General features: G+C 40.3%; 1 protein-coding gene across 2 annotated transcripts in view; it reads right to left on the bottom strand.

Annotated features, from left to right (window-relative positions):
* LOC142424178 (protein Mdm4-like) overlaps positions 1–13,005 on the bottom strand; it is a 37,390-nt gene that overhangs the window by 5,718 nt on the left and 18,667 nt on the right. The window contains exons 4-5 of one of the 2 annotated variants that reach the window (XM_075529291.1): positions 5,217–5,350; positions 4,214–4,269 (exon numbers count right to left, since the gene is read on the bottom strand). In XM_075529291.1, coding sequence (XP_075385406.1) covers positions 4,214–4,269; positions 5,217–5,350 — 190 coding nt within the window. Of the gene's footprint in view, positions 1–188; positions 4,270–5,216; positions 5,351–13,005 lie in introns of those variants that run through there. The other variant, XM_075529284.1, reaches the window with a different exon arrangement.

Below are 13,005 nucleotides of genomic sequence, written 5' to 3'. Positions count from 1 at the left end.
ACATCAATTATATAAAGCACATCTGTACATTCTTTGCCCTAATCATTTTCAAAGCATTTGCTCTCCACTTAAGCCCTTTGCATCAAGTCCTCTTTTTCCCCTTCCCTCCCCGCTCCCCCCTCCCTCATGAGCCCTTGATAACTTATAAATTGTTATTTTGTCATATCTTGCCCTATCCAGCATCTCCCTTCCCCCCCTTCTCTGCCGTCTGTCTCCCAAGGAGGAGGTCACATGTAGATCCTTGTAATCGGTTCCCCCTTTCCAACCCACTCATCCTCTACCCTCCCAGTATCGCCCCTCACACCCCTGGTCCTGAAGGTATCATCCACCCTGGATTCCCTGTGCCTCCAGCTCCTATCTGCACCAGTGTACAACCTCTGCTCTATCCAGACTTGCAAGGTAGAATTCGGATCATGAAAGTGGGGTGGGGTGAAGCAAGCACATAAGTTTATCCAGGTCCAAAGTTAAGGTGCTTATGCAAAAGATCAAGCACAGCTTTTTTGCACAAAGCTAATGTTTTTAAAATTAATGTTATAAAGAACATTATTTCTAGAAAAATTTTAGGAATAAATGGGATACTGAGTTTCTAAAGACAGCATTTTCTGACCACAGTATTGAAAACAAAATTCAATTAATATGGAATGCAAATGAGACAAGTTTTTAATAAAGCCAACTCTAACCCCATCATCATGTGTAGTTCTAAAGTTTTGCTCCTTTACTTAGGTTACAAGAGAAGCAAAGAGCAATGATCTCTTGGAATACTACAACGTACACAACGGAAATGTGAAATAACTACAAGGTCTATCACGCCTGTTCCATTTTATCAGCATACATAGTTTAAGAAGCGCCTTCGCTTTAAATCAATTTTCTTCAACCATCAAACAAAAGATTAGCGCTGGTATTTGAAAAGCTGGGAGGTTGGGTGAGGTGGAAAAGCATTTTTCCCATTTGGCCTCTCAAATAAAACCCATGAAATCAAATTTCATAAAGATCAATGGAGACAGCCAATCACAAACATCGCTTCGAGTACAAGTCAAAGCAGACGCTCAAAGTCCCTTGGGGCAATTTCCTGGTCTTAACTACTGTTCTATGCTTCAGACAGATGTTACCAGGTGGGGATTCTGGGTAAAGAAGCTACATGGGAGCTTTTCCTCCCTGGTTGCCATCAGGAACAATACAGCATCGGTCAGAAACAGGAAGCCCATGACGGGTCAACTAATCCAGGGAAAAATAAGTCACTGATGTCCTTCACTTTGAGAAAGCCAGCAGTGCTTAAGACAGAAATTCTGGGGAAACCGGCCGAAACGCACAAGTCCACACCAGAGGGCTTCTCTGCTCTGCGTTCAGCACCTGATGCGTTGGTGGCCGAGTGCTCACTGATTTCCGCATGAGTCAGGATCCCTTGGACTGTGCAAAGAGAAATGAACGCGACACAGAGCTGCAAGGGATGCCTGACAAGAGAAGAGGGACAGCAAGAGAGGGATGTGCGAGGCAACTGAAGCAAGTCGGGGGAGGCTGCAGAGGCCAGTGTGGGTGCTGGCAAAAGCCGAGCTGGAGACTGGGTCACAGGAGAAACATCGGCTCTGCAGTTCCTTGTGTGGACTGTGGTGACTGTCCAGATTTTTCACCAGAGGAGTAATAAACTATACAATATTTCATTTTTAAGAGAGTGAGTTTATGTGATCTCTTCAAGATATTTTTGTAAATTTTTTGGTAAATCTGAACTTATTTCAAATGACCAGTTAGAAATTTTTCAAACTGTCTTTCATGTTTAAACAAGCAAACAAACAAAAAAGTGTCAAAAAAAATAACACAAGAACCCATTCTACTACAATCCCAGGCTAAAGGTGACCTCAGCGTGTGACACAATGGAAAGAGCAGGGGGCGGCTCCCACATCACTGAAAAATTCTCATTTCTCTCCGGACCAGCCTCAGAGCTACTGGGAAGCTGGAATGTCTATGATAGAAAGCATAAATACTTTATGTTTCTAAGTTATACACACACACACACACACAAGGGGCCTGCAAAAAGTTCATGGAGAAATGGATTAAAAGATAATAGAATGTTCCCATAGTTATTGAAGTTCCCTTGTGTATATTATATACGTTTTTGTAGGCAAAGTGCAAGAAACAAAATGTGAGAACTATACCGACTTTAGATAAAGAGAACAAAAGAAACAGAAAATGAATTCCACTGAGAGGGTGGCTTGACCATTATAACATCTTCCGTGAACTTCAGGTTTTTAGCGGCTGTCCTAAGAAAAGCACACTCGCACATGAGCAAATTTCAAGAAAGCTGTCACAGGGTTTGCAGCAGGCGTTCCTTCGCCAACAGAAACTAACAGCGGCCGGCAGCAGGTTAGGTTTCCTACTGCGGACAAGACACTCAATAAAACCAAACGAGCTCAAAATGCATCTTCAGCTCAAAATCATGTTTCAACGTAAGAACGAAATCTCTTGTTCTCACTTTAAAGCTTAAGTCTTTGTTAGGGGTGCATTCTTTCAACTTGATTTATTTCCATAAACTATCAAAACGCAATCAATCTAAAAAATTACAAGCTTGCAAAGGGCTTAAGTGGAGAGCAAATGCTTTGAAAATGATTGGGGCAAAGAATGTACAGATGTGCCTTACACAATTGATGTATGTATATGTATGGAGTGTGATAAGAGTTGTATGAGTCCCTAATAAAATGTTTTTTAAAAAAATTACAAGCTTGGGCTTTCAGTCAAAGGTCAATGGTTAGCTAAAAGCTACTTTGAAGCTCACCAAGGGGCTTCCTGGAGGAGTGGCATGAGGGAAAACCTTTCCTTATGTGGAAATGGGTGTGAGATTAAGGTTACAAGGCAACTGTATCCACTCTCTTCCCACCTACACTTCGGAGACTTCCAAGTCGGTGTCCTGCACATATCTTTTTTTTTTTTAAACAATTTATTAGGGGCTCATACAACTCTTATCACAATCCATACATATACATACATCAATTGTATAAAGCACATCCATACATTCCCTGCCCCAATCATTCTCAAAGCATTTGCTCTCCACTTAAGCCCTTTGCATCAGGTCCTCTTTTTTTTTCCCCTCCCTCCTCCTGCACATCTCTAACACACTCATGCCAGGCTTAAAAGGCATGGATCAAACAACGGTTTAAACAAAGGGACACTCACATAAGAGGGTTCAAGTCATTGGAGGGTGTCTTGGTGAAGGAGTGGCTAAGTGCATGGCGACCGACGGAAGGTCAGTGGCTTCCAGCCACCAGCTGCTCCCCAAGAGAGAATGTACCAGTCTGCTGCCTTCTACGACCACAGCCTCCGAAACCCTAAGGCACCCTGCCACTCGGTCCCATAGGGTGGCTACATCAGGTTCAAATGGACCAGACAGTGAGTTTAAAAAGCATCGGGGGAAAGGTTCTGAGGGGACCTTCATAACAGGTGGGCTGTGTTAAAAGTGGAGCAGGGTGACCTTACATAACTTGCTGTGATGTAGCAGAAATACAGAGAACCGCCTCTGGTGCTTTCTTTACATTAAAAAAAGAGTCAATTTGAGCACAGAGATCTATATTACTAGTTTACAAAAAATAAGGGAGAGAGACCCAGTATATAAGCCACATCACAAGGGCCAACTCTACCACATGAGTGACTCTGTACGGCAAATGAGCCATGTCTTCAACAAATAAATAACACAAAAGCAAAGGAGGGGTACATTTTATGGATAAAGAATTTTAAGAGACACATCAACCAAAGTATAAGGTGTGGACTTTGGATCCTGATTAAACAAGTCAAATGTAAAGGATATTTTTGAAATAACCAGAAGAAAATACATAAATGCTATTAAAAAGTGCTACGAAATTGTTAATTTTGTGTTATTATTCATTTTATTGGGTGCAATGGGAGCGCTGCAGTTATCTTGGAAGGGAAAAGGTCTTTATCTGTTAAAAAAAAAATGTTTGTGTATAAATTAAACAAACGTGGCAAAACATTCACAGCTACTAAGTGTAGGAGTTAGGCATGAATAACTCCATGCTATTTTCAGTAAGTCTGAAATGTTCACCATTAAAAGCAGAGCAAGGACCTTCTATGTAACAAGCCGTTTGTATCTTTCACCACTGTGTTAAAGGGAGCATTCCATTTCCATCATCAGCGCCTTGTGTTCCAGCCATTCATCCCCTTAAACTCAGAGCTATGATACAGACTGAAGAAATAGGATTTGACATACCTGTAGCAGGAGTGGCTAACGTGTCAAGATTCTTTCTTAGCATATCATAAAGAGGGCTGTTAAAGAGATAAAACAAAAATTTACAACGGAAAGGCACACCCTGAAGATAGTTTTCCATTAAACGTTAAATATAGTTTTGATATGCTATTTGCCAACTTTCTCTTTAAAGTGTGGAGAGGCATTTTTCCCAATAGATTCGTAAATAGCAATATTCTAATACTCAGCCTCCTGTGATGTTTTGCTTTATCAAAAAAACCAACTAGTTTACAGTTCATTTCATTAGCTAACAGGAACCCAAATAGGGAAACCCCTTTGTAGAATAGTCCTTCATTCCAAGAGTTAATTTTATATTTTAATGGGATGTAGAACAGCACAATGGGGACTTTACTGAAGTGAGATAAAACAAGGCTATTACAAAGCTATAGCGCTAGAAAGAGAAGGCTGGCTTTTGACTGTATAAGCCAACTCACATATCCCCATGCTGCAAGGAAAGGCACCGTGGGGCCAGCTTCACTGTGATCCTACAAAAGTTCATGATTATCCACTGCCCAGTCATTCTACCCCTTTTTCTCACCAGCTCACTCACCCTCTCTCTCTCCAAGTAGTTCATGAAATCCCAGCCTAACCACATTAAGCTCCTGCTACCCAAGCTTTACACACTGAGTTCAGTCTGCTTACAGTTCTCTTCAACCAAGCTTTCTAACTCACTCTTTAACCATCCGTCAGCTCTCAATTCAAATGTCACTTCCTCAAGGACCTCTTTTCAGGATCCTACGATCCCAAACTCTAACCGCAGCACTTAGTGTCATCTTCCCAGGTACTGGTCCATACATGCCGGGACCGTGTCTGTGTTGCTCACCAGTGTTTTCTCTACACCCGGAAACCACCTGACACAGGCAGCCCCTGAAACATTTGTTGACTAAACAAGTAAAACCACTCGGCCTATGAGAGTAAATGGCTGGAGGCAGGCAACCAAAAAGAAATAAAAACCCTCACTCCTTACCTTGGCTCTTTCACGGAGAAGCTCTGGCGTCCTAGCAGTTCTCCTAGCAGATCTCCCCCACAATACACCATATGCTGCTGCTGCTGGTCATAAAGCTGTTTCATCATGATATATTGGCCTAGATACTGCATGACCTGCAGGAGAATAAAGTGCCATGAAGAGAGCTGCCCAGCTGCTGCCAAAAAACCACAAATTCTGAGGAGATAAAGGATGTTGTTAGTTTGCCGATGGGAAGAAAGAACTCCTACTTACGGACAGGGCTGTTGGTGATTCAGAGCACCTGCACAGGGACCCTCAACAGGATAGCATTACTACTTGGGGTATCAATTCCTCTTAACAAAGAAATACAGTGACCCGGCCATGAGAAAAGGAAAAACTATACTTCATATTCCCTTTAAATTTTTTCTCTCCAGTCCAAATCTCATAAAAAGAATTACTTCTAAATAACATAAATTTAAACTTGTCTGGGTCGTAAAAATATTTCTGAAGACCAGGAGCCAATAAAAAACTACTCTGTGCTTTAGATATTAGTTAAATTTAGGGGCAAATAAAGTACAATGTTTAATAGCCATCAACAGTTTAAGAGCACAAAACAAGGACTCTCTAAGTCTTTGTCAAATATAAAGTTAGTTTATCTGGCTATTTTCCTCAAAGTTCACAGACAAATTCAAAAATTTTAAAGTGCCTTGTGTCCTAGATGAAGCATCTCATATAACCTTTATTATATCATGCAGTTTGGTACCTACATTCTGACAATAGACTTGACTGAACTAAAAAGAAATCTGTTGAAAAGAAATGCTTTTCCACAGGTAGCAAATTTAAACACTTATTAAATTCACTTAATAATGTAATCTGTTATCACAGATTATAAGCAGAACAAAACGACTTACTCTTTAGACCCTAACTTCTCAGGAATACCAAGGGGCTTCGAAAAGTTCCTGGAAATTTTCCATAATCTTTCACTTCCGTTTTCCACAAACTTTTTGAAGCCCTCTTATATATTAAATACTTGGATAGAAGATTCTCCCAACAATGTTCCCCACCAGCGTGAAGCAATGATGCCCCTAAGTTACCCCCCATTCTTTCCCCACCTCACACCTCTCCAATCTCCCTACTGCCCTAGCAGCATGGCCCCATACTAAGAGGTTAGCTGAGTTTTCATCTCTAATCAGCTACTGAGTAACCTAGGGGAACATTAGACGTGAAAGAGCATCTACTAAAGGACACAGGTAAAGTTCTTATGTCTGTCCAATTTTCCAAAAAGAACGATACATGGACTCTACGGACATCAAACCACACGTACTGCTGAGGGATTGCTTCTCCCTGTCGGTAGTTTCCGAGGCGGGATTCCCACATCCTCCTCCAGCAGGAGTTGAGGGGTTCACGCCATAAAGCTATCAGTCGGAGCAGGCTGTGCCACACAGGAGCCTAATCTAAGATACTACTCCACATTTGTACATAAAATGACTATTTCATTACATATTATCTCAGCAACACACTGACAACCAAGATGTTTAAAGGAGTATCAAAAATCCTCCTTTATGAACTAGATAGGGTCAAGGTTCAGAGGGTTAATCATATAAAATAACTTGTTCTAACTTTGTTCCAGTTAAGACATTCCCCGGGATAACATGTACTTCAATCCTTCTCAATGCAGGCGATCGAAAGGTAGCATCTCCAAGCAAGATGAAACCCATAATAAGAATGAAAAGAGCCTTCGTCATTAGTTTTACAGACCTACTTCAAAATTACGCACCTAACCTAAAATGATAAAGGAAATATGGGTAATCTAGAAACCCTAGATGTTTCCACACTTATTTCTTTAAGAGAGGTAATGTTGCAAGGAATGGGGCAATCCTGATAGGTATTAAGGTTTTAAAAAATTTTTTAAGAATAAAATTTTTGCTCTCTCTGTTTAGGAAGGGTTAGCTCTCTACCCTACTAAATGCAAACAGTTCCAATAGATTAACATTTTAATACTGAGTCTTTTCCACTTTAAAAAATCCATTTGTTTTTGTTTAAAAAAAAGTCTTTAGAAGCTAAATAAGTTATTTAAATGCATAAGTGTTGAAAATAACTCATATTGCTCACAAGAGTATCTGACACATTTATAATGAAAAACTACTGCATTTAATTCTTGGCTGCAGCATAGCCAGTAAATCATAGGCAGTGTCATTTTTTAATCTTGGACATGTTTTGCATTTTAACTCCAGATCAATGAATTAATGGTTAAACTTATGCTGACAACACATTTCAAAAGGAACTTTAAAGGAATTATCAAGTACTATCCCCTAATTCATTCTATGAAGTAAACATAACCCTGACAACAAAACTAGACAGAAGCATCAGACAAAAAGAAAACTTAGGCTAAAATCATTTACAAGCAAAGATACAGAAGTCTTCAACAAAATACAATAGAAAAGACAAGAGCTAGCATTATTCCCCATGAGAAAGTCAGAGAAGTTTCCTCTTAGAATTAGGAACAAGAAAGTGCCAGCTCTTACCATTTAAATGTCATACTAGGGGTCTTAGCCAGAGCTAGACTACAATAAAAAGAAGTTACCTAAACTGGAAAGGGAGGACTATCTCTATTTGTAGATATGATCCTATCCAGCAGTGGTTCTCCATCTTCCTAATGCCACGACCCTTTCATACAGTTCCTCATGTGGTGGTGATCCCCCAACCATAAAATTATTTTCGTTGCTGCTTCATCACTGTCATTTTGCTCCTGTTATGGATTGGGCGATCCTGTGAAGAGTTGAGAACAGCTGCTCTACAAGGTCCCTGGTGGCGAAGTAGTTACAAGTTGGGCTGCTAACTGCACGCTCAGCAGTTTGAAAACACCAGGCCCTCCAAAGGAGAAAGACAGAGCTTTCTACTTCTGTAAAGAGTTACCATCTCTGAAAATTCACAGGGCAGTTCTTCGCTGTCCTATAGATAGGGTCATAATGAATTGGCATCAACTTGATGGCAGTGAGTTTAGTTTTCGTTTTTTTCTTACAATCTCAAAGAATCAACAAGAAAATAAAATTATTAGAGAAGCTGAGTAGAGTTGTACCGTTCAAGTGCAGGAAAGTTTTACCGGCTGGGTTTCTATACACCAACAATGAAAAATCTGAAAGGAAAATAGGGAAGCAATTCCACTTATAATAGCACCTAAGAGAATAAAATATCTCAGACTCTAACCAGGGAGGCTAACGGAGCTGTACAATGAAAATCACAGACCGAAAAAGACTGCAAAGACCTAGCAAAATGATGTTCTATGTTCTTCAACTATGTTCTTGACATTGCTAAGGTGTCAATACTACCCAAAGCAATCTGTAGATTCAACACAATCCTGATTAAAATTCTAATAGCCTTTTTTATAGAAAAGGAAAAATAAATCCTCAACTTGATGTCGAATGGCCAGAGGCCTCTCAAATAAAGCAATTTTGAAAGAGAAAAACAAAATAGAAGGACTCACATTTCAACCATGGCTCTCAGTGGTTTGGCAGCTACGTACTGACATAACCTGGCTATTATGTAAGGATGGAGTCATATTCCGTTTTGTGATCTGCTGTGATCATGCTCCATTTTTGCATCATGCTGATTCTTGCCTAATGACCTGGTCTTTGATATCTAACCATGCTAATAAGTGAGAAGTGGGGCAATCAAAACAGTCTGGTACCTAGGGTAACAACAGACACACAGGCCAATGGAAAGGAACTGAGCCCTGAAATAAAACTACTCCCTTGATTGCTGACAAGGGTGATAAATCTACTTGATGAGGGAAAGAAGAGTCTCTTCAATAAATAGTACTAAGTTAAGTTTCACGTGAGAAAAAACGAAATAGAATTCATACCTCACACCAAACACACACACACACACACACACACACACACACACACACACACACACACACACACACACACACACACACCAAGCCTCAAAAAGGATGAAGAAACTAAATATAAAAACTAAACCCACAAAATTTTCAGAAGGAAACACAAGGGCAGTGCTGGCCCTAGCTTTCCACAATGGGTTTATCTAATAATAAAATCACAAGCAGCAAAATAAGTGACAAGAGGAGCTCATACAAAAATCAAGAGCTTGTGTTCATCACAAGATTTGACTGAAACTGTGGAAACACTGGCTGCGAAAATGTCTTTGGAAGCCATATGTACAATAAAAATGTAACAACCAAAATACAAGGGAGCTTCAGAAGCTTTGTGAAGAAATTTCATTATCTTTTAATTCGATTTTTCCGAACTTTTCAAAGCTCCTTCTTATATATGTAACTTCAGTAATTTAAGAAAGACAAATAACCTAATCAGAAAGTGGAGAACGAACTCAATAAACACTGCACCAAAGAGAAGACATTCAAAAGACCCCCAAACACATAAAAAGATGCTCAACACATCATTAATGATCAGAGATGCGAATCGAAACCACAGTGAAATACTAATCCACTCTCACTAAAATGGCTGATGTATAAAGCAGACAACAGCAAAAGTTAGCAAGACCGTGAGGAAATTGGATCTTTATCCCTTGCTGATGGGGATCCAAAATGGTACAAGCATAGCAGTTCATCAAAAACCACCACCAGTTCCACTCCTAGGTGCACAAGGGGCCTTCAACCCTGACCCTGACCCTAAGTTCATGGAAAAGCAGTCTGAAAGGATCTTTTCTGAATCATGGACGACATTTGGAACTTTTGACCTAGTCTGTATTCAGCCTTTGGTGACTCGTGCTATGTACTATAAACAGCCAGGACTTCAGAGTCCGTCCTTTCCGGGTACACAACCTTCATAGATTGTACCAGAAGGATTCCATTTAGAACTCATACTAAGATAACTGGACTCTATGTAAACACACCATACAAAGCGGTAACACATGAAAGAAACTACAGTACTCTCGTGTGCCTAAGGCTCGATGCCCCACTGTGAGAGTAAGCAAAGGACAAGGAGACGGAGGTGGAAGTCACTGCCTTGAGGGTGCCCAGTAAGTGGCAACTCAAGACTACCACACATGTGCTACTTCACACCATCTCTGCCGTTTTATGACAGGCTTAGCCCAGTCCTGTCGCTATGAAAGAGCATTACTAAAAGGTTTGCCCTATCTCCAACTCTCATCATTAAATAGTGTCCAGTGACCTAAACGGTTAATCTTTATAAATCACCAATCCATGTATTTTAGTCTAAAATACTCTCCTATAATGTATGCTTTCTTTTTTGAGTGTTTTAATTCTGTACCAGTAGCCAAATTAACAGTATTATCAAAAAAACTACCATATGCCCAAAGGGATGATTTATAATACCTTTCAATAAAATAATGATGTCTTTCAAGTAAAACAGGGACATATGTGCATAAAACAGATTTTTACCTCTAACTTAATTGTAGCCCCAATCTAAGAACACCTAATTCTTATGACATGGTTCTGTTCAATACCTACTCCCACTGATCTTCAGTGATCACTGAAGATATGGGTCCTATAGCAAAGTGTGGTGAAGAAAGCAGATGGTACCCGCTATTCAGAAAGAATAGCATCTGGGGTATTAAAGGCTTGTCTTAAACAGCCATCAGAGGCGCAGACTTAAGTCCACATGGAAGAAGCACACTAGCATGTGTGATCCACGAATTTTAAATAATAAAATCCAAATAAAAATAATAATAATAATAATAAAATCCAAACCCAGAGGAGGTAATGGTGTTGAGTTTAAATTCTAAACATACAGTTTGCAGAAGACTGCAGATGATAGTGAAAGCCCAAGCCCCAACCCCCTTGCAGGCTCCTCCATGCAAATTAAGTGTCTGGAGACTCCCTTCTGCCTATGGACCAGAGAGGGGACCCTGCATGGTGGATTACTATAATTGTAGATGGGCCAAAATGTGACATCTCGTCACTGATGTCTCTCTTGACCCACTTTATGTATAATTGCTCTGGTTTTTAATATTTTCTGCTTTGTTTTCAATTTGAAGTTTTTCTTTGATTTCACAGTGTCATTGTTGGACCGTTTGTGCTGTCTTAATTTTAAATGATTTTCTGTATATGAGACTCAGACTAGGTAAACCTATACAGACAACTGATTCAATAGATTCAAAGGGACATGACAAGGAGGCTGGCAGGAGATGGGGAGCTGACAGCAAGTACAAGGCAGAAGAAATGTCTTGGAATTGATTGTGGTGATGGTTTCACAACCTTTTTTTTAAGAGGCATTATCATGGAAGTTTTATTACTGCTTATTATTAGTATTTGCATAACTCTTAAGAATGTGACTGAACTACTGAAGTGCATGATATGTGAATTGTTTGCCAGTGAAATTGTAAAAAAAACCCAAAAACTTAAAAAAGAGAGATAATCGATTTTTTTTCCTCCACAAACTTTTGAAGGCTTCTCATACACCCCAAAATTTGAAAGCGGAAACTCACAATAAGACTTGTAGACTAAGGTTCACTGAAGCACTATTTCTACAATAACCGAAAGACAGCAACAAGCTAAATGTCAATCCACAGATGAATGAACAAACAAAACTTGGCACTGTGGAACACTACTCAATCAGCAGGAGACATGACGTCTTGATAGCTGCAACAGCATGGAAGGAGCATGCAGGCCTTACGATGAGCAAAATGAAAGGCTAAATACTGCCTGGCTTCACCTGCATAAAAAGATAGACGGGAAAGGTACTGAAGACCCTATGACAGGAGTGGCCTACGACCACATTTCTGATGGTCTCAGGAACGAGACACCTCTCCTCTATCCGTCTTCCAGGGGGGTCTGCCCACATGCAGATACGCCCACATAAGGGGTGACCACAACATGGGGAACTGTATTAAAGGGTCACGGCAGTAGGAAGGTTCAGAACCACAGGCACAGAGACTAAAGTTTATTAGTTGTTACAAGGCGCAAAGGGCGAGGGACTGAGGTTAATGGCAAAGGACATATTATGTCGATTAAGGTATGGGTTGTACAGCTGATTACTGTAACTGCTGTGTCAAGAGTTGAATTAACAAAAGTTGTATGATAAGTTTACAATGACCAGAAAGAGCAGCTGCCCAAAGCTGCTTATGTATAAAACCCTCACGGGATTTGGTTCACTGGTTTGAAAGTCTGGGGCCATGGTTTCATAAACCCGTGTTTATTGCTTCTGTTCTATCCAGCAGCTGGTAGCACGTAGGGCCTGGGATCTTAAAAGCTGCGGCCTGGCCATCCAGTGTGTTTTCCCGGAGCAACAGACAGAGCAGAGAAGCAAGAGTAAAAAGAGGAAGTGGAAGGTGGGGCTGATTGTCTCCAGGAACAAAGGCCTTCTCTTCCCAGAGATCACAGGAACTGGACTGTCCCCAGGGACCACTGCTGAGCATTCTAATCAAAGGGATTATAGAAGGATCCAGACCAAAAGCAGGGAAATACAGAAAAGATCTTCAAATTCTCAGAGTCCAAATTTCCTGGAGCCAGAGATTAGAACCCCTGCAACAACTGCTCTAAGTTTTAACTTTAAATTAGTCAGATCCCCTTTATCTTCTTAAAAACAAAAGTCTAGCTCAACTAGTAAACAACGTCTGCCCTGAGCATTATGCTCTTTTAAGACCTATCTATATGGAATCAAACTGACAAAAGCAACTCAAAAGAGCAAACAGGAACTATCAGGGCAGTAAATTCATGCTGAATGAGGGTGGAGCAGCAACACAAAGTAAGGGGAGAATAGTTACACAACTCCTAGAATTCGTCGGCTGAAGAAACAGGGGGATTGGTTATGTTTTGCTGTGTATAATCTCAGCAACCAACCAAGTACAAATTTTAAAATGAAAGGAA

This window comes from Tenrec ecaudatus, chromosome 1, assembly GCF_050624435.1.
Source record: "Tenrec ecaudatus isolate mTenEca1 chromosome 1, mTenEca1.hap1, whole genome shotgun sequence".
Classification (NCBI taxonomy): Eukaryota; Metazoa; Chordata; class Mammalia; order Afrosoricida; family Tenrecidae; genus Tenrec; species Tenrec ecaudatus.
This window is presented reverse-complemented; position numbering and strand designations above follow the sequence as displayed.